Here is a 22,874-nt window from a genome sequence, read left to right as displayed (position 1 = left end):
TACCCAGAAAGACTCCGCTATATCCGCTGCCAACTCTCAGAGATTTACCCAGAAAGACGCCGCTATATCCGCTGCCAACTCTCAGAGATGTACCCAGAAAGACGCCGCTATATCCGCTGCCAACTCTCTGAGATGTACCCAGAAAGACCCCGCTATATCCGCTGCCAAAGGTGATGTACCCAGAAAGACTCCGCTATATCCGCTGCCAAAGGTGATGTACCCAGAAAGACTCCGCTATATCCGCTGCCAAAGGTGATGTACCCAGAAAGACGCCGCTATATCCGCTGCCAAAGGGGATGTACCCAGAAAGACTCCGCTATATCCGCTGCCAACTCTCAGAGATATACCCAGAAAGACTCCGCTATATCCGCTGCCAAAGGGGATGTACCCAGAAAGACTCTGCTATATCCGCTGCCAAAGGGGATGTACCCAGAAAGACTCCGCTATATCCGCTGCCAACTCTCAGAGATGTACCCAGAAAGACTCCGCTATATCCGCTGCCAAAGGGGATGTACCCAGAAAGACTCCGCTATATCCGCTGCCAACTCTCAGAGATGTACCCAGAAAGACTCCGCTATATCCGCTGCCAAAGGGGATGTACCCAGAAAGACACCCGCTATATCCGCTGCCAAAGGGGATGTACCCAGAAAGACTCCGCTATATCCGCTGCCAAAGGGGATGTACCCAGAAAGACTCCGCTATATCCGCTGCCAAAGGAGATGTACCCAGAAAGACTCCGCTATATCCGCTGCCAAAGGTGATTCTAACATGGATCGACTCAGGAGGTTGAATACTTATGGAAATCAAGTTATTCATTTATTTATTTTATGTTATAATTTTTCTTCCACTTTGACATTAGACTGTGCAGATCGTTGACCAAAAAAAGGACAAATACAATTTAATCCCACCTTGTAACAACAAAAAGGTGGAGAAAGTCAAGGGGTGTGAATACTTTCTGAACTGTATACAGTGGGGAGAACAAGTATTTGATACACTGCCGATTTTGCAGGTTTTCCTACTTACAAAGCATGTAGAGGTCTGTAATTTTTATCATAGGTACACTTCAACTGTGAGAGACGGAATCTAAAATCAAAAATCCAGAAAATCAGATTGTATGATTAAGTAATTCATTTGCATTTTATTGCATGACATAAGTATTTGATACATCAGAAAAGCAGAACTTAATATTTGGTACAGAAACCTTTGTTTGCAATTACAGAGATCATACGTTTCCTGTAGGTCTTGACCAGGTTTGCACACACTGCAGCAGGGATTTTGGCCCACTCCTCCATACAGACCTTCTCTAGATCCTTCAGGTTTCGGGGCTGTCGCTGGGCAATACGGACTTTCAGCTCCCTCCAAAGATTTTCTATTGGGTTCAGGTCTGGAGACTGGCTAGGCCACTCCAGGACCTTGAGATGCTTCTTACGGAGCCACTCCTTAGTTGCCCTGGCTGTGTGTTTCGGGTCGTTGTCATGCTGGAAGACCCAGCCACGACCCATCTTCAATGCTCTTACTGAGGGAAGGAGGTTGTTGGCCAAGATCTCGCGATACATGGCCCCATCCATCCTCCCCTCAATACAGTGCAGTTGTCCTGTCCCCTTTGCAGAAAAGCATCCCCAAAGAATGATGTTTCCACCTCCATGCTTCACGGTTGGGATGGTGTTCTTGGGGTTGTACTCATCCTTCTTCTTCCTCCAAAAAGCTCTATTTTTGTCTCATCAGACCACATGACCTTCTCCCATTCCTCCTCTGGATCTTCCAGATGGTCATTGGCAAACTTCAGACGGGCCTGGACATGCGCTGGCTTGAGCAGGGGGACCTTGCGTGCGCTGCAGGATTTTAATCCATGACGGCGTAGTGTGTTACTAATGGTTTTCTTTGAGACTGTGGTCCCAGCTCTCTTCAGGTCATTGACCAGGTCCTGCCGTGTAGTTCTGGGCTGATCCCTCACCTTCCTCATGATCATTGATGCCCCACGAGGTGAGATCTTGCATGGAGCCCCAGACCGAGGGTGATTAACCGTCATCTTGAACTTCTTCCATTTTCTAATAATTGCGCCAACAGTTGTTGCCTTCTCACCAAGCTGCTTGCCTATTGTCCTGTAGCCCATCCCAGCCTTGTGCAGGTCTACAATTTTATCCCTGATGTCCTTACACATCTCTCTGTTCTTGGCCATTGTGGAGAGGTTGGAGTCTGTTTGATTGAGTGTGTGGACAGGTGTCTTTTATACAGGTAACGAGTTCAAACAGGTGCAGTTAATAAAGGTAATGAGTGGAGAACAGGAGGGCTTCTTAAAGAAAAACTAACAGGTCTGTGACAGCCGGAATTCTTACTGGTTGGTAGGTGATCAAATACTTATGTCATGCAATAAAATGCAAATTACATAAAAATCATACAATGTGATTTTCTGGATGTTTGTTTTAGATTCCGTCTCTCACAGTTGAAGTGTACCTATGATAAAAATTACAGACCTCTACAAGCTTTGTAAGTAGGAAAACCTGCAAAATCAGCAGTGTATCAAATACTTGTTCTCCCCACTGTATATACACACACTACATGTCCAAAAGTATGTGGACACCTGCTTGTCAAACATCTCATTCCATAATCATGGGCATTAATATGGAGTTGGTCCCCCCTTTGCTGCTATAACAGCCTCCACTCTTCTGGGAAGGCTTTCCACTAGATGTTGGAACATTGCTGCGGGGACTTGCTTCCATTCAGCCACAAGAGCATTAGTGAGGTCGGGCACTGATGTTGGACGATTAGGCCTGGCTTGCGGTCGGCGTTCCAATTCATCCTAAAGGTGTTCGATAGGGTTGAGGTCAGGGCTCTGTGCAGGCCAGTCAAGTTCTTCCAGACTGATCTTGACAAACCATTTCTGTATGGACCTCGCTTTGTGCACGGGGGCATTGTCATGCTGAAACAGGAAAGGGCCTTCCCCAAACTGTTGCTACAAAGTTGGAAGCACAGAAATCGTTTAGAATGTCATTTTATGCTGTAGCGTTAAGATTTCCCTTCACTGGAACTAAGGGGCCTAGCCCGAATCATAAAAAACTGCCCCAGACCATTATTCCTCCTCCACCAAACTGAAGTTGGCACAGGGCCGGTCATTACCGTTCTGTCACCCAAGGTGAGACCAGAAAATGGCTCCCGCAAAAAATAGAATATTCCCAGTAAGCAAAATGACGTTGAAAAGACGTTGAAGTTAGGTTCAATTTAGGTTCTGAATGAAAACGTGAAAAGTTATTTTCAGTATGTTTAAAATACATATTTTCCATGAAGTTGAAAATGCATATTTTCCAGATGTTGAAAAATATGTATTTTTCGGACGTTGAAATCAGGTTCATTTTCGGTTCTGAATGAGTTTTAAATACTTATGTTGAAAATGTTGAAATACAGTGCATTCGGAAAGTATTCAGACCCCTTCACTTTTCCTACATTTTGTTACGTTACAGCCCTATTCTAAAATGGATCAAATTATTTTTTCCCCCTCAATCTACACACAATACCCCATAATGACGAAGTAAAAACAGGTTTCGAAATGTTTGCAATTGTATTAAAAATAAAAAACTGAAATACCTTATTTACATAAGTATTCAGACCCTTTGCTATGAGACTCGAAATTGAGGTCAGGTGCATCCTGTTTCCATTGATCATCCTTGAGATGTTCCTACAACTTGATTGGAGTCCACCTGTGGTAAATTCAATTGATTGGACATGATTTGGAAAGGCACACGCCTGTCTATATAAGGTCCCACATTTGACAGCAAAAACCAAGCTATGAGGTCGAAGTAATTGTCCGTAGAGCTCCGAGACAGGATTGTGTCGAGGCACAGATCTGGGGAAGGGTACCAAAACATTTTCTGCAGCATTGAAAGTCCCCAAGAACACAGTGGCCTCAATCATTCTTAAATGGAAGAAGTTTGGAACCACCAAGACTCTTCCTAGAGCTGGCCGCCCGGCCAAACTGAGCAATCAGGGGAGAAGGGCCTTGGTCAGGGAGGTGACCAAGAACCCGATGGTCACTCAGAGAGCTCCTCTGTGGAGATGGGAGAACCTTCCAGAAGGACAACCGTCTCTGCAGCACTCCACCAATCAGGCCTTTATGGTAGAGTGGCCAGACGGAAGGCACTCCTCAGTAAAAGGCACATGACAGCCAGCTTGGAGTTTGCCAAAAGGCATCTAAAAGACTCAGACCATGAGAAACAAGATTCTCTGTTCTAATGAAACCAAGATTGAACTCTTTGGCCTGAATGCCAAGCGTCACGTCTGGAGGAAACCTGGCACCATCCCTACGGTGAAGCATGGTGGTGGCAGCATCATGCTGTGGGGATGTTTTTCAGCGCTTGGGACTGGGAGATTAGTCAGGATCGAGGGAAAGATGAACGGCGCAAAGTACAGAGAGATCCTTGATGAAAACCTGCTCAAGAGCGCTCAGGTCCTCAGACTGGGGCGAAGGTTCACCTTCCAACAGGACAACGACCCTAAGCACACAGCTAAGACAACGCAGGAGTGGCTTCGAGACAAGTCTCTGAATGTCCTTGAGTGGCCCAGCCAGAGCCCGGACTTCAACCCGATCTAACATCTCTGGAGAGACCCGGAAATAGCTGTGCAGCGACACTCCCCATCCAACCTGACAGAGCTTGAGAGGATCTGCAGAGAAGAATGAGAGAAACTCCCCAAATACAGGTGTGCCAAGCTTATAGTGTCATACCCAAGAAGACTCGAGGCTGTAATCGCTGCCAAAGGTGCTTCAACAAAGTTCTGAGTAAAGGGTTATTCTCATTACTAATTTACTGCCTTTAAAAAAAACATTGCTGATATGGCTGACTTGCTTAAACAAATTTCGATTAAGACGTTAATGAGCGAGCTAGGATGGACGTAATCAATATAACTATTTGTTCAGCACTTTTGAAATGTACAGCGACAGAATTCAGAACATGGGCCACTCTTACGTTATTCTCCATGTACACCAAGTCAGAACAGTAGGCTTCAGGTCGGAGCTCTAGAGTTCCCAGTTGTCTTGAACGCTGCAGAAATCATGCTTGAATGTTTATCCTTTTAAGCTTGGAAAACACATTTTCACTTCACAATAAGGCCATTCTACTGCCAATGTTTGTCTATGGTGATTGCATGGCTGTGTGCTTGATTTTATACACCTGTCAGCAACGGGTGTGGCTGAACTAGCCGAATCCACTAATTTGAAGGGGCGTCCACATACTTTTGTGTATATAGTGTAAAGTTAAACTTTTATAGACATGACATTTACATTTATTTACATTTTAATCATTTAGCAGACGCTCTTATCCAGAGAGACTTACAGTTAGTGAGTGCATACATTATTATTATTATTATTATTATTATTATTATATTTTTTCATACTGGCCCCCCGTGGGAATCGAACCCACAACCATGGCGTTGCAAACGCCATTCCCTCCCCCTATGCTTTTCTCATTTCCATCACATTTCCCAGAGGAATACAGTGGTCCTGTGTCATTCAGAATTAGGATAACATGCTGCATGTCAACACTGCCCCAATGACAGCATTATGTTTATGACTATATTCTTATTTTTGACAGGTACAAGGGTGTGCGATAATGTTCAACCCGATCAGCTTCGACTCACCTTACCTCGTCCCCAGGCTAATTGCGCATGGGCAGAAGTAGCATCATCAATAGGTACACTAACCTTTCCTGAACCCTTATATAAAAACTGGACTGACTGCGATGTCCACAACACCAATAACCCTTTTAACAGACTAGAAAGTTCCAGTTTAGGCTAATATTTCATTAAATGAAAGCAACTCCATAGGGGAGGTGTAGAATTTAGATGCTGTTTCCTAATTGCAACCATTGATACCAACTTGCCGCATGTTGTGTTGGTGTCAATCAATGTGAAGAACATGGGGAAACGTATTGCTTTACTGGATGTTTAACGAACACGTGCCCCAAAAAAATACAACTAATATTTCCCTAGCAAATTCAGACATTACTCACATCATGTTTCCTCCATGAAGTTGACATCCACCGCTAGCATGCAGCCGCCACATTGTCCATTGGAAGACACGCCCGTTCAATCAGGAATTTAATTTCTTACAGGTGTGAATTCCTTGAGCGACCTTTTGATTTTCCTGTGACCCCCGTCACATAAACACATCTGGTCATAACTTTGGCATGTGACAGTATTTGAAAAATAATTACTAGAAACAGAAGTAATCTTACTACTATGATTAACTACTAGGCCTGGAGACCTATAACGTCATATAGTCAAATATAAGAAATACAATAGCGACGCCTAGTGGTTGATTTATAGAAAACACCTAAGCCTAATGGCCAGGGGGTCATCATTTAGCAGACGCTCTTATCCAGTGCCCATGTTGGTTTATAGAGCTATATCGTGGTCCTATGTCAAACACAAACAATCAAATTATATAAACTTGATGATGGTAATGATTTAATAAGAAAATTAACAGCACACTCCCTTACCCTACATTATAAAAAGCTGGTCTATCCTATATACCTGCAATTACTCACCTACTGAGTAGACAAGACATTAAAGAACACCTGCTCTTTCCATGACATAAGACTGACCAGGTGAATCCAGGTGAAAGCTGTGATCCCTTATTGGTGTCACCTGTTAAATCCACTTCAATCAGTGTAGATGAAGGGGAGGAGACAGGTTAAATAATGATTTTTAAGCCTTGATACATGGATTGTGTATGTGTGCCATTCAGAGTGTGAATGGGCAAGACAAAATATTTAAGTGCCTTTGAACGGGGTATGGTAGTAGGTGCCAGGCGCACCGGTTTGTGTCAAGAACTGAAACGCTGCTGGGTTTTTCACGCTCAACAGTTTCCTGTGTGTATAATAATAATAATAATATGCCATTTAGCAGACGCTTTTATCCAAAGCGACTTACAGTCATGCATGCATAAATTTTTGTGTATGGGTGGTCCCGGGGATCGAAGCCACTACCTTGGCGTTACAAACGCCGTGCTCTACCAGCTGAGCTACAGAGGACCAGAACACCCCACCACCCAAAGGACATCCAGCCAACTTGACACAACTGTGGGAAGCATTGGAGTCAACATGGGCCAGCATCCCTGTGGAACGCTTTCGACCCCTTGTAGAGTCCGTGCCCCGATGAATTGAGGCTGTTCTGTAGGAAAAAGGGGGGGTGCAACTCAATATTAGGAAGGTGTTCCTAATGTTTGTGTGTGTGTGTGTGTGTGTGTGTGTGTGTGTGTGTGTGTGCGTGCGTGCGTGTGTGTGTGTGTGTGCGTGTGTGTGTGTGTGTGTGTGTGTGTGTGTGTGTGTGTGTGTGTGTGTGTGTGTGTGTGTGTGTGTGTGTGTGAGTGTGTGTGTGTGTGTGTGTGTGTGTGTGTGTGTGTGTGTGTGTGTTTGTGTGTGTGTGTGTGTGTGTGTGTGTGTGAGTGTGTGTGTGTGTGTGTGTGTGTGTGTGAGTGTGTTTGTGTGTGTGTGTGTGTGTGTGTGTGTGTGTGTGTGTGTGTGTGTGTGTGTGAGTGTGTTTGTGTGAGTGTGTTTGTGTGTGTGTGTGTGTGTGTGTGTGTGTGTGTGTGTGTGTGTGTGTGTGTGTGTGTGTGTGTGTGTGCACAACAGTCTGTGACCGGACACTGAAACACAGTATGAAACTTTATTCCCCTATAAAATGACACATACAAAAAAAAAAAGCCTTCAAATGATTTGTCATTAAAATTAGTGCCTTCAGAAGTGCTTTACTGGCAACAAAAATCCAAACTCATCATATCCTCATAACTGAACATGCAGTTTGTGTCAATCAGGTGATACTAACAAACAAACAATTGTTCAAATGAAACATCTCTTATAAAATATCACGAGCATAAGATTGTATACCACAAGTCAATCATATCATTATAAAAATGAAATAACACAACATTTGGATTTATAAAACACTTGGTAAATGACTTATCCTTCTGTTGATCCGATCACATATCATACTGAACAATTTAAAGGAGCGATACAATATTGCGTCCCAAATGGGGCCCTATTCCCTATATGGGCCCTGGTCAAAAGTAGTGCACTAAATAGGTCAAAAGTAGTGCACTAAATAGGTCAAAAGTAGTGCACTAAATAGAGAATAGTGTACCATTTAGGACGCATGCGTTGTATTAATAGGAAAAGGAGAAATGCTGCCACCTCAAGTAGGACAAGTTGTATTCCAATCCTCTGACTTTGACAAAAATCTTTAGGTATAGGTCAAGCTAATTTTATACATTGTTCACATCTCTTCTAATAACTTCCATCTCTATATCAATGTACAGAAACAGAAACAATGCAGAGAAGACAGTCAGTCTTTAGAATGGTGTCCTGGAAATGCATTCATAGATTAAGTATATATTTGTGAGTCCCAAAGGGCACCCTATTCCCTATATAGTGCACTACTTTTGACCAGAGCCCAGCAGTGCACTACATAGTGAATATGGTGGCATTTGGGCTGCATGCTAGGACATGGAAATGTATTCATCCAAAACGAATAAATGAAGCTGCACGTCATTCCATCATACATGGTGTGATAAAACCAAACATCTTGTATAGTTCTTGTGTCAAAAAAAGGTGTATTTGAAAACTAGAACACTCGTTAAAACGTCTTGAAAAAAATGAAAGTCCAACATTGTGTGTCCTGGTCAACTCATTGTGCGTCCTGGTCAACTCATTGTGCGTCCTGGTCAACTCATTGTGTGTCCTGGTCAACTCATTGTTTGTCCTGGTCAACTCATTGTGTGTCCTGGTCAACTCATTGTGTGTCCTGGTCAACTCATTGTGTGTCCTGGTCAGCTCATTGTGTGTCCTGGTCAACTCATTGTGTGCCCTGGTCAACTCATTGTGTGTCCTGGTCAACTCATTGTGTGCCCTGGTCAACTCATTGTGTGTCCTGGTCAACTCATTGTGTGTCCTGGTCAACTCATTGTGTGTCCTGGTCAACTCATTGTGTGTCCTGGTCAACTCATTGTGTGTCCTGGTCAACTCATTGTGTGTCCTGGTCAACTCATTGTGCGTCCTGGTCAACACATTGTGCGTCCTGGTCAACTCATTGTGTGTCCTGGTCAACACATTGTGTGTCCTGGTCAACTCATTGTGTGTCCTGGTCAACTCATTGTTTGTCCTGGTCAACTCATTGTGTGTCCTGGTCAACTCATTGTGCGTCCTGGTCAACTCATTGTGTGTCCTGGTCAACTCATTGTGTGTCCTGGTCAACTCATTGTGTGTCCTGGTCAACTCATTGTGTGTCCTGGTCAACTCATTGTGTGTCCTGGTCAAAACATTGTGTGTCCTGGTCAACTAGTGAAATCCATGAGAGTCATCATGTCAACAAAACTGTCCTCCCGGCACCCAATCCCAAATCAGCTAACACCGCGAGGAGACAAAAACATAACTGTGAATGTTATTAAGTGGTTGCCTGGACATCAGTCTGTTTGTGCTAACATTCCACTCCCATGCTAAACATTTGACACGGAGTACAGGGGGTGGAATATTAGCACAAAACGGGTCTGGATTTCAGACTAATTAAGTGACATCAGTTACTCCTAAAATAATACAGCACCACTAATACACAGCTTGGAGCCAACCATCAATACTGTACTAGTCACACTACAGTTATACCACTAGGTGGAGCTGTTTGACTACTGACATTCTCCACCTGGAAACAGTCTGTAGGGAAAAAGATGGGCAACACCCAGTGCTTGACTTGGGACTGAAATAGGTGCCGATACTCATTTTGAGTGCTGGTACTGTTTATATTTAGGTGCTGGAACTCTGCAAATACTTTTTTTAGGTAATATTCTATAAGGGGTGCAGTAACTCAAGCAGCAGAACATTTGAGGTGCCGGTACTCTGTTCGGGTGAGCTCCTGCCCCAAGTCAACCACTGGCAACATCTCACCTCAGGTCCATTTGTTTCATAGCTAGTAACCATCGTAGTCGTAGAACCATTATCAAGTCAACCACTGGCAACATCTCACCTCAGGTCCATTTGTTTCATAGCTAGTAACCATCGTAGTCGTAGAACCATTATCAAGTCAACCACTGGCAACATCTCACCTCAGGTCCACTTGTTTCATAGCTAGTAACCATCATAGTCATAGAACCATTATCATATTGTGGTATTTGACTTGTATGAAAAACTCATCAGAAAGACCTGTGGATATCAATTTTGTCAATATGTCTCAATGGTAAAACATATATTTAATTACATACATTTTACTTTATTGCAATTTAACTTGTCCCTCATCATGTGCATGTGAACATCTTTGACCGGGACACATTATTTTTATAGAAAATATATAACAATCATTTTATATAAACATATAACTGCATCATACATAAACATTAATTGAAAGTATCCACACAGTCACTATGTAAATATTACCTCATAATCACAGGGTTATTTATATAATATAAGCAGCTTGTACACCAGCCCTGTGTCTTACAACTAGAGATGCTAAATTCCAGTACCTTTCTCCAAATTCCCAGGTTTTCCAGAAATCCCGATTGGAGGAGTCCAGCATTTCCTGACCATTCCCTCCTGATTCCAGGAGTCTTCCTACCGGGATTTTTTTGAAAACATGTGAATTCTGGGAAAGTTACCAGAATTTTGCAACTCTATTTACAACACTGTCTCACTTTGAGCAACGATTACAACCACCACAATGGTCACCACACGTTGTTAAAATCATCACCGGCGACCACACAGAATATTAGCCAAACACATTAAATAACATGGGATGAAAAGGTTACTGCCTCATATCATGATGAATCAGATTTTGTAGACAGACAAATATACCGAAGTAGCTCACTTCTCACCAGAACTCATTGGGAGGAATCAAAGAGCAGAGTAGCATGCCACTCACAGACTCTTGGAAAGTACTGCACCTTTACATGAAAGTACTGCACCTTTACATGAAAGTACTGCACCTTTACATGAAAGTACTGCACCTTTACATGAAAGTACTGCACCTTTACATGAAAGTATTGCACCTTTACATGAAAGTACTGCACCTTTACAAAGTACTGCACCTTTACATAAAAGTACTGCATCTTTACATGAAAGTACTGTACCTTTACAAAGTACTGCAGCTTTACAAGGTACTGAACCTTTACAAAGTACTGTACCTTTACAAAGTACTGCACCTTTATAAAGTACTGCAGCTTTACATGTCCACTGATTCACCTAATTGTATCTATCTGCCAACTGGAAAGGCAGATGTGTTCTGTAGGATTGTTGAAGTTCTGTAACTGTGTTCTGTAGGATTGTTGAAGTTCTGTAACTGTGTTCTGTAGGATTGTTGACGTTCTGTAACTGTGTTCTGTGTGATTGTTGAAGTTCTGTAAATGTGTTCTGTAGGATTGTTGACGTTCTGTAACTGTGTTCTGTAGGATTGTTGAAGTTCTGTAACTGTGTTCTGTAGGATTGTTGACGTTCTGTAACTGTGTTCTGTAGGATTGTTGAAGTTCTGTAACTGTGTTCTGTGTGATTGTTGAAGTTCTGTAACTGTGTTCTGTAGGATTGTTGAAGTTCTGTAAATGTGTTCTGTAGGATTGTTGACGTTCTGTAACTGTGTTCTGTAGGATTGTTGAAGTTCTGTAACTGTGTTCTGTAGGATTGTTGACGTTCTGTAACTGTGTTCTGTGTGATTGTTGAAGTTCTGTAAATGTGTTCTGTAGGATTGTTGACGTTCTGTAACTGTGTTCTGTAGGATTGTTGAAGTTCTGTAACTGTGTTCTGTGTGATTGTTGAAGTTCTGTAACTGTGTTCTGTGTGATTGTTGAAGTTCTGTAAATGTGTTCTGTAGGATTGTTGACGTTCTGTAACTGTGTTCTGTAGGATTGTTGACGTTCTGTAACTGTGTTCTGTGTGATTGTTGAAGTTCTGTAACTGTGTTCTGTAGGATTGTTGAAGTTCTGTAAATGTGTTCTGTAGGATTGTTGACGTTCTGTAACTGTGTTCTGTGTGATTGTTGAAGTTCTGTAAATGTGTTCTGTAGGATTGTTGAAGTTCTGTAAATGTGTTCTGTAGGATTGTTGAAGTTCTGTAACTGTGTTCTGTGTGATTGTTGAAGTCCTGTAAATGTGTTCTGTAGGATTGTTGAAGTCCTGTAAATGTGTTCTGTAGGATTGTTGAAGTTCTGTAAATGTGTTCTGTAGGATTGTTGAAGTTCTGTAACTGTGTTCTGTAGGATTGTTGAAGTTCTGTAACTGTGTTCTGTAGGATTGTTGACGTTCTGTAACTGTGTTCTGTGTGATTGTTGAAGTTCTGTAAATGTGTTCTGTAGGATTGTTGAAGTTCTGTAAATGTGTTCTGTAGGATTGTTGAAGTTCTGTAAATGTGTTCTGTAGGATTGTTGAAGTTCTGTAAATGTGTTCTGTAGGATTGTTGACGTTCTGTAGCTGTCTAGCAACAGTTCAGTTAAAACCAGGCAACAGATGTTCTCATACATTTGACAGCCCTTTTTTGTGTACAAATCCTGTTGGGTTGAGTGCCCTAAAAATCTAATCAAATAAATCAAATCTCCCCTTCCGTCCGTGTATAAATATCCCGTTGGGTTGACTGCCTACAGATCAAATCTCCCCTTCTGTCCGTGTATAAATATCCCGTTGGGTTGACTGCCCTACAGATCAAATCTCCCCTTCCGTCCATGTATAAATATCCCGTTGGGTTGACTGCCCTACAGATCAAATCTCCCCTTCCGTCCGTGTATAAATATCCCGTTGGGTTGACTGCCCTACAGATCAAATCTCCCCTTCCGTCCGTGTATAAATATCCCGTTGGGTTGACTGCCCTACAGATCAAATCTCCCCTTCCGTCCGTGTATAAATATCCCGTTGGGTTGACTGCCCTACAGATCAAATCTCCCCTTCCGTCCGTGTATAAATATCCCGTTGGGTTGACTGCCCTACAGATCAAATCTCCCCTTCTGTCCATTCTGTCCATGTCACTGCTGTCTGGCCCTTTGATCTGCTGTGACAGGTGGAAAACAACACAGGAACACAGAGGGCTGGTTGGATTTGTTCACCTCCATGGTTCTGTAGTGTACTGCAGCCCAGAGAGGCATTACACTATACTGCACCAACACAATCAATACAGTCCTGGGTCTGTAGCAGCCCAGAGAGGCATTACACTACACTGCACCAACACAATCAATACAGTCCTGGGTCTGTAGCAGCCCAGAGAGGCATTACACTACACTGCACCAATACAGTCCTGGGTCTGTAGCAGCCCAGAGAGGCATTACACTATACTGCACCAACACAATCAATACAGTAAAACATTATCCTAAATATAAACCAACTTAGTGAATACCATTGGTCCTGTTAAATGTATTTATTTTACTATGTCAATATGTCTTTGTTGTCAATGTTTTGGCACCAAACTGGTGGCAGTTGTGGGGGAAAAAAAAGTCAATAGTTGGAAGAGATGCAGAGTTAATTTATAATAATTGTGTATTTTATTCCTGGTGTTACCATTGTTCTTTGTATTAACATTGACCTCTGTCTGCATCGATGAGAAAGGCTGGTAAGTCCAGTCCATCTCCCTGGACAACTACCTGTCGAGCCCACAGAGGCCTACAGCTGACCCAGACCCCAGGAGATCACACCTGCTAGGGCTCCTTCTTGCGGAAGGCGACCGTCTGCCTCTGCTGGAACTGGGGCTTGTTGTGTTTGTTGATGTCCTGCCAGCGGCAGAGCAGAATCATCTTGAAGGTATTCCTGAAGGTCAGGTTGCACATGGCGTAACACATGGGGTTGATGGTGCTGTTGACGTAGCACAGCCAGTAGCCCAGAGACCACAGCGCCTCAGGGATGCAGTCAGTACAGAAGGTGTTGACCAACACCATAATGTTATAGGGAGTCCAGGTGATGATGAAAGCCAACAAGATGGCACTGAGGGTCTGGGCTGCCTTCTTCTCTTTCTTCTCCTTGACTACACTCTGCTTCTTACGCTTGCTGATCTGGCTCTTGGCTTTGGAGGCCAAGCGCTTGGCCATGGCTGCGTCCTTCAGGGAGACGGGGGCTGAGGAGGGGGACTTAGAGGTGGAGGACATGTCCCCTGGTTGGCTCTGGATGGAGGATGAGGAGGTGACGGGGGTCTTGGAGCGTTGGTAGCTGTTGTCTTCCTTGTCTCTCTCGCCCTTCTCCCTCCTGGTATTGGAGGACGTCTTCTTGTCCTTATTATCGCCCCCTGGTGGCCGGGGAGGGTCCTCCTCCGTAGCATCCTGGTCCTCAGGAGAGGTCAGCTGGGGGTCATTGTTAGGGTCGTTGCCAGGGGCGGGGTTTATCCCCGGCAGGTTGACCACGATGGAATAGATAGCTCGGCTTGACTCCGTCGCCCCCTCCTCGTCCTCAGAATCTGATTGGTCCATGGAGGCCCCGCCCCCCTCGTTGTTGTTCCAGCTATCGGAGCTGCTGTGTTCCGGCTCTCCGCCCACTGTGGTCGCCTTCTTCTTGGACCACCTACTCAGTGGCCAGAACCGGAAGCGCCCTCTGGTCTTCTTGGCTCCAGAGCCTTTCTGACCGGCCTGGTTAAGCTCGTAACTGCTGCAGCTCCTGGAGCTTCCCGTCTTGGGCACCATGGGAGCCTCCTCTTCCTGGGCCTCCTCCTTCTTCTCCTCCTCCTCCTTCTGGCTGCCCCCATGGCCTGCCTTGTTCCCTGCCCCCGACCCCCTCAGCCCCGCCAGGTCCTTCTGCCTGTTCTCTGTCTCTCTGTAGATCCTCCAGTAGAGAACCGTCATGATGGTGACCGGCAGGTAGAAGGCAGCGATGGCCGTGCAGAAGGTGATAATAGGCTCCGAGAGAAACTGGATGTAGCATTCTCCAGGAGGCACAGTGCGCTCCCCTACGATGTACTGCCAGAAGAGTATGGCCGGGGCCCACAGGACGAAGGACACGGACCAGGCCATGCTGATCATAGTCAGAGCTCTCTTGGTGGTCCTCTTGGCCCGGTAAGTCAGAGGTCGCGTTATGGAGAAGTAGCGGTCGAAGCTGATGACCAGCAGGTTCATGACGGAGGCGTTGCTCGCCACGTAGTCGATAGCCAACCACAGGTCGCACGCCCAGTTCCCTAAAGCCCACTGGTCCATGATGATGTAAGTGGTGTAGAGGTTCATGGAAAGAGTACCGATGATGAGGTCAGCGAAGGCCAGGCTGAGGAGATAGTAGTTATTCACCGTCTTCAGCTGCTTGTTCACCTGGAAGAGAGAAGAGAAACATTTTATTATTAAAGTGTCACTCCACAATATAACATCAATTAACAAGACATATGATGTTAAAAGCTGTTAAAAAACAATGTTGTGGACCATTCAGTAAGAGTTTTGAGGCACGTGCACGCTGCAATAATTACGGCCTGTGATACACATGCCATCAAGCTACCTCACGCTACAGAAACAGGAGATATGCTCCTGCCCTGTGGGCCGTTCTGGCTCGGACAAGCCTACTTACACTATAAACAATTACAGGCAGTCATAATACAATGTAACATTCATCTAGGCCTACAATGTACCTTGAAGGAGATGAGCACCAGGATGTTTCCTACGACGGTGACCAGAGACAGAGACCCGGTGAAGAACACGATCAGGATGACTTGCCAGACCGTGTGACCTCCCAGAGGGTCATAGGTCACCATGGGGTCAAGGAGGGAGGCGTTGGACGGGCTGGTCGAAGAAGAAGATGATTACTTTGTTAATTGTCACAGAAACAATGAAATGTGTATTTTCCCTTTATCCCAGCCTTTCTGAGACATAGACCCCCACGGAGAGGTTCAGAGTCAGCTCTAGGATTCGGTTTCTAACCCTAACCCCTCTAACCTCTAACCTGGTCAGGTTGGTGAGGTCCCTGGTAGTCAAGTCGTTGTCCAGCACAAGGCCCAAGCCCAGGATGGTGGTCCTCATCCCCGGGGAGCTGTTGGTCAGGTACATACTGGGGTCTGCAGAGGAGGAAGGGTTCAAGGTCATAGTGCTACCGTCCCGAGGGCATATTCTGGAGACACCTGGGAGAGAAAATACAATTTGTTTTTGGCTTTATAAAAGTCATATACACTGAGTGTACAAAACATTAAAGAACACCTGCTCTTTTCCATGACATAAGACTGACCAGGTGAATCCAGGTGAAAGCTGTGATCCCTTATTGATGTCAATTATTAAATCCACTTCAACCAGTGTAGATGAAGGAGAGGAGACAGGTTAAAGAAGGGTTTTTAAGCCTTGAGACAATTGAGGAATGTGCCATTCAGAGGGTGAGTGGGAAAGACAAAATATTTCAGTGCCTTTAAAAATGGCTATGGAAGTAGGTGTCAGGCGCTCCTGTTTGAATGTGTCAAGAACTGCAACGCTGCTGGGTTTTTCATGCTCAACAGTTTCCCGTGTGTCTCAAGAATGGTCCACCACCCAAAGGACATCCAGCCAACTTGACACAAATGTGGGAAGCAATGGAGTCAACATGGGACAGCATCCCTGTGGAACGCTTTCAACACCTTGTAGAGGTCATGCCCCTACGAATTTAGGCTGTTCTGAGGGCAAAAGGGGGGGGGGGGTGCAACTCAATAGTAGGAAAATGTTCCTAATGTTTAGTACACTCAGTGTATATTATTTTGTATTGCATAGAGGGTGTTCTTTAATGGAAGCCTCTCCAACATAATCCAGGTAGAATCAGGCATTCCCCAGGGCAGCTGTCTAGGCCCCTTACTTTTTTCAATCTTTATTAATGACATGCCACTGACATGAGAGAGTGTACGCGTGGGCACGGATTTAAAGCAACGATATTCGAGTGATGGGCTGTTTTAAGACTCTGCAGCTGCAATTAAAAAATATATATATATAGAGAGAGAGCGAGAGAGAGAGAGAGAGACAGAGAGAGAGAGAGAGAGAGAGAGAGAGAGAGAGAGAGAGAGAGAGACAGAGAGAGAGAGAGATAGATAGAGAGAGAGAGATAGAGAGAGAGAGAGACAGAGAGACAGAGAGAGAGAGACAGAGAGAGAGAGAGACAGAGAGAGAGAGAGAGAGAGAGAGAGAGAGAGAGAGAGAGAGAGAGACAGAGAGAGACAGAGAGAGAGAGAGACAGAGAGAGACAGAGAGAGAGAGAGACAGAGAGAGAGCTGTCCTACACTACCTCAGGTAATACATTCAATTATTAGCCTCATCTTTAGCTAATTAATGAAGGCGTATGCATAATAAGCTAACTTATAGCCTCTGTCTCTTACGCAATAAGCACCTGCGCTCCGCTGGCCTCTCCTTAAAAACGCTGTTTGGGATGCAAGCTCTCGTTTGCTGAATGTTAAATACAGCAGCCAAAAGAACTCACTGGTAGTTATAAAGAAGAGAGAACGTGTCATGGTGGTAGACTACAGCAGTTATTTATTCAGACATTTATTCAGACTGGCTTTTCACATAGAAATAGTAATAGAAAAGGTGATTCAAACAGGGCTGATACGGAATAGGATGTCTTCAAACAATCTCCAACGGTGGAGGCATATGTTTCATGATGAACTACTCATGGTGTGATTGTGGTAACGTACAGTAACTCAAGTCCTTTTGTTCACCCGACCTAGAATACCTCACAATCAAATGTCGAACGCATTACCTCCCTAGAGAATTTTATTTGGTTATAGTCCCAGCCGTGTATATTCCCCCTCAAGCCGACACCACGACAACCCTCAAGGAACTACACTGGACCCTGAGCAAACTGGAAACCGCATATCCTGAAGCTGCATTTATTATAGCAGGGGACTTTAACAAAGCTAATCTGAGGAAAACACTACCGAAGTTCTATCAACACATCGCCTGCCGAACTCGCGCTTCAAAAACTCTAGACCATTGTTATTCTCCCTTCATGGATGGCTACAAGGACCTCCCCTACCCGCCCTTCAGCAAATCAGATCACGACTCCATTTTGCTCCTCCCTTCCTATAGGCAGAAACTCAAACAGGAAGTACCCGTGCTAAGGTCTATTCAATGCTGGTCTGACCAATCGGAATCCATGCTCCAAGACTGTTTTGATCACACGGACTGGGACATGTTCCGGTTTGCCTATGAGAATAACATTGACATATACACTGACTGAGTTTATCAGAAAGTGTATAGGGGATGTTGTTCCCACTGTGACAATTAAAACCTATCCAAACCAAAAACCATGGACAGATTGCAGCATTTGCGCAAAACTGAAAGCGCGAACCACCGCATTTAACCACAGCAAGGTGACTGGGATTATGATTGAATACAAACACTCCAGTTATGCCCTCTGTAAGGCAATCAAACAGGCAAAACATCAGTACAGAGATAAAGTTGAATCGCAATTCAACGGCTCAGACACGAGACGTATGTGTCAGGGACTCCTTGATGAAAACCTGCTCCAGAGCGCTCAGGACCTCAGACTGGGCCGAAGGTTCACCTTCCAACAGGACAACGACCCTAAGCACACAGCCAAGACAACGCAGGAGTGGCTTCGGGACAAGTCTCTGAATGTCCTTGAGTGGCCCAGCCAGAGCCCGGACTTGAACCCGATCGAACATCTCTGGAGAGACCTGAAAATAGCTGTGCAGTGACGCTCCCCATCCAACCTGACAGAGCTTGAGAGGATCTGCAGAGAAGAATGGGAGAAACTCCCCAAATACAGGTGTGCCAAGCTTGTAGCGTCATACCCAAGAAGACTTGATGCTGTAATCGCTGCCAAAGGTGATTCAACAAAGTACTGAGTAAAGGGTCTGAATACTTATGTAAATATGATTAAAAAATGGTTTTATACATTTGCAAACATTAAAAACCTGTTTTTGCTATGTCATTATGGGGCATTGTGTGTAGATTGATGAGGGGGAAAAACAATTTCATCCATTTTAGAATAAGGCTGTAACGTAACAAAATGTGGAAAACGTCAAGGGGTCTGAATACTTTCTGAATGCACTGTATAGTCTATTAATCACACTTACCACTACATACAGTTGAAGTCGGAAGTTTACATACACCTTAGCCAAATACATTTAAACTCAGTTTTTCACAATTCCTGACATTTAATCCTAGTAAAAATTCCCTGTTTTAGGTCAATTAGGATCACCACTTTTTTTAATAATGTGAAATGTCAGAATAATAGTAGAGAGAATGATTTATTTCAGCTTTTATTTCTTTCATCACATTCCCAGTGGGTCAGAAGTTTACATACACTCAGTTAGCATTTGGTAGCATCGCCTTTAAATTGCTTAACTTGGGTCAAATGTGTCGGGTAGCCTTCCACAAGCTTCCCACAATAAGTTGGATAGATTTTGGCCCATTCCTCCTGACAGAGCTGGTGTAACTGAGTCAGGTTTGTAGGCCTCCTTGCTCGCACACGCTTTTTCAATTCTGCCCACAAATTTTCTATAGGATTGAGGTCCGGGCTTTGTGATGGCCACTCCAATACCTTGACTTTGTTGTCCTTAAGCCATTTTGCCACAACTTTGGAAGTATGCTTGGGGTCATTGCCCATTTGGAAGACCCATTTGCGACCAAGCTTCCTGACTGATGTCTTGAGATGTTGCTTCAATATATCCACATAATTTCCCTTCCTCATGATGCCATCTATTTTGTGAAGTGCACCAGTCCCTCCTGCAGCAAAGCACCCCCACAGTATGATGCTGCCACCCCCGTGCTTCATGTTTGGGATGGTGTTCTTCGGCTTGCAAGCCACCCCCTTTATCCTCCAAACATAACAATGGTCCTTATGGCCAAACAGTTATATTATATTACATGTGTCGATATAGGACTCGTTTTACTGTGGATATAGATACTTTTGTACCTGTTTCCTCCAGCATCTTCACAAGGTCCTTTGCTGTTGTTCTGGGATTTATTTGCTGTTTTTGCACCAAAGTACGTTAATCTCTAGGAGACAGAATGCGTCTCCTTCCTGAGCGGTATGACAGCTGCGTGGTCCCTGTCTTGTCCAGGACCGGAGTCTACACAGACCGGTGCACCATAGCCAATCAGAGCTACAGTAGGCCTTTATGCAAACAAGCCATTTGCCACACGGGCCTGCCATCATTCACTTTGAACTGGACTGTGTGTTTATAATCAGTAGCAACAACTTTAGATCATTAGAACGCATTCACCAAAAGCCACAAAATACACCTGAATGGATTTCTGCAAATATAGAAATACCACGGGAGTCCTCTTACATTTGGGAACTTTACTGTCACGCCCTGACTCAGGGGACTCGTATATGTGGAGTCAGGGTGTGTAGTTTCTATGTTGTGTATTTCTATGTTGTAGTTCTAGTATGTCTAGATCTATGTTGGCCGGTGTGGTTCCCAATCAGAGGCAGCTGTTGCTCGTTGTCTCTGATTGGGGACCATACTTAGGCAGCCTATTGGCACTAGTGGGTTGTGGGATCTTGTTCCGTGTGAGGTATGTTGTTTGTGTTCCGTGGACTTCACGTTTCGTTTAGTTTGTTGTTTTGTCGCTTGTTTATTCGTTCCAAATAAACATGTATGCATATCACGCTGCGCCTTGGTCTGACCCGTCGATGAACGAACGTGACAGAAGATCCCACCAAACAAGGACCAAGCAGCGTGCCCAGGAAGAGCGAATTGCCATGTCACAGGTGGGCAAATTGTGGTCATGGGAAGAGATATTCGCGGGGAAAGGGCCATGGGCGAAGGTAGATGCCCAGGCAGGAGAGGAGCAACGGCAACACAGAGGACGCTGGTCGAGGAGGAAGCCCGAGAGACAGCCCCAAGAAGAAAAAAAATGGGGGGCTAAAGGGGTGGTCGGGGAGCGAGAGAGAAGTTGGTTTTCAGATTGGGTCCCTACGACCTTGGGAAGAGGAGTGGGAACAGTTTTATACTGAGGAGTCGGAGGATGACGACGACGATGAGTTTCTGTTCCCTAACTCGTGGGGGCTCCCGGAGGAGTCCTCACAGGAAGAGGAGTGCCGACGACGGAGACCCAAGAGGCAACCCCAAGAAAACATTTTGGGGGGGCACACGGGGTGGACGACAAGGCAGCAGGAGGTCGCAACAGGGCGGATCTGCTGGTTAGGAGAGGAGGCCACCAGATTACGGGGGCCATTGGTTCAGAGGGAGCAGAAGGAAGGTGTAGAGGCACGGCGAGAGGAGCTGGTTAGGCAGCAGAAGGAGCGGGGGTTAATAAAGGAACCCAGTCCCGCCCCTCGCACCAAGCAAGTGGTGCGTGTCGCCAGTCCGGTCCGGCCCGTTCCTGCTCCCCGCACTAAGCCAGTGGTGCGTGTTCCCAGTATGGCCCGGCCCGTTCCTGCCCCTCGCACCAAGCCAGTGGTGCGCGTCGCCAGCCCGGCCCGGCCTGTTCCTGTCCCTCGCACCAAGCCAGTGGTGCGCGTCGCCAGCCCGGTCCGGCCTGTTCCTATTCCTCGCACAAAGCCAGTGGTGCGCGTCGCCAGCCCGGCCCGGCCTGTTTTTGCCCCTCGCACCAAGCCAGTGGTGCGTGTCGCTAGCCCGGTCCGGCCTGTTCCTGTTCCTCGCACCAAGCCAGTAGTGCGCGTCGCCAGCCCGGCCTGTTCCTGCCCCTCGCACCAAGACAGTGGTGCGTGTGTCTAGTCCGGCACGGCCCGTGCCTGTTCCACCGGTGCCCGGTTCGGCACCGGTCAGCTGCTCTACTCCGGAGCCAGAGCAGTCCGCTCCACCGGGGTCCAGTCCAGATCCGGTCAGCGGCTCCACTCCGGAGCCAGAGTAGTCCACTCCACCGGTGCCCAGTCCAGCTCCGGTCAGCGGCTCCAGTCCGGAGCCTGAGAAGTCCGCTCCACCGGTGTCCGGTCCAGCTCCGGTCAGCGGCTCCAATCCAGACCCAGACGTCAGCCCCTCTCCAGGTTCGGGGTCTCCCACACCAGGGTCCAGACAGGGCTTGGAGTATAGTGGGAGGAAGGAGAGGGGAAGCAACGCGCCGAGGTCCAGACCAGACCAGGGGCACAACAGGGAGGCGAAGAGTGAGAGGTCGTCACGCCCTGAGCCGGATCCGCCTCCGAGGTGGAATGCCCACCCGGCCCCTACCCTGTTATGTTTATGTTGCGCGGTCGGAGTCCGCACCTTTGGGGGGGGGGGGGTACTGTCACGCCCTGACTCAGGGGACTCGTATATGTTGAGTCAGGGTGTGTAGTTTCTATGTTGTGTATTTCTATGTTGTAGTTCTAGTATGTCTATTTCTATGTTGGCCGGTGTGGTTCCCAATCAGAAGCAGCTGTCGCTCGTTGTCTCTGATTGGGGACCATACTTAGGCAGCCTATTGGCACTAGTGGGTTGTGGGATCTTGTTCCGTGTGAGGTATGTTGTTTGTGTACCGTGGACGTCACGTTTCGTTTAGTTTGTTGTTTTGTCGCTTGTTTATTCGTTCCAAATAAACATGTATGCATATCACGCTGCGCCTTGGTCTGACCCGTCGATGAACGAACGTGACATTTACAGTCCTACTGATCAAACAACCATGAAAAGGTAGGCTCTCTCTCTCTCCCTCAGTTATGCACATCAACAACAACAAGATCAACAACTAATGTTAGCCAGAGCAAGATGAGCTAAAATCTAGTTTTAATTTCTTTTTTTTTCTTTTTTACATTTTTAGTCATTTAGCAGACGCTCTTATCCAGACATTTTTGGTTACTATATGATTCCATAATGTCTTCACTATTATTCTACAATGTAGAAAATAGTAAAAATAAAGAAAAACCCTGGAATGAGCAGGTGTTCTAAAGCCTTCTGACCGGTAGTGGACATCAGCACTCTGGGACACTTTGTGAATACAGGCCCTGGAGTCTGACGTCAAAACAGTAGCATTTCTTTTAGCCCAGGAACAGAATTACATATTGAACTGGACTACTTGTGTGAAAATACGCTGCGGATCTCCAGTGTATACAG

The 22,874-nt window shown here is 45.6% G+C and overlaps 1 protein-coding gene across 1 annotated transcript; it reads right to left on the bottom strand.

The window, feature by feature from the left end:
* Window positions 1–13,469: 13,469 nt before the first annotated feature.
* Window positions 13,470–22,421, bottom strand: LOC311117435 (muscarinic acetylcholine receptor M3-like; the record flags this gene model as incomplete). The annotated part of the gene is made up of 4 exons (XM_084192367.1): window positions 13,470–15,225; window positions 15,537–15,687; window positions 15,848–16,051; window positions 22,399–22,421. The coding sequence occupies 4 exons, from the start codon at window positions 22,419–22,421 to the stop codon at window positions 13,639–13,641; spliced, it is 1,965 nt and encodes a 654-aa protein (XP_084048493.1). The 3' UTR covers window positions 13,470–13,638.
* Between the last annotated feature and the right edge of the window lie 453 nt (window positions 22,422–22,874).

Source organism: Coregonus lavaretus, assembly GCF_964263955.1.
Source record: "Coregonus lavaretus genome assembly, contig: HAP1_SCAFFOLD_1437, whole genome shotgun sequence".
NCBI lineage: Eukaryota > Metazoa > Chordata > Actinopteri > Salmoniformes > Salmonidae > Coregonus > Coregonus lavaretus.
The sequence above is the reverse complement of the archived record's forward strand: the minus strand, read 5'-3'. Positions and strand labels throughout refer to the sequence as shown.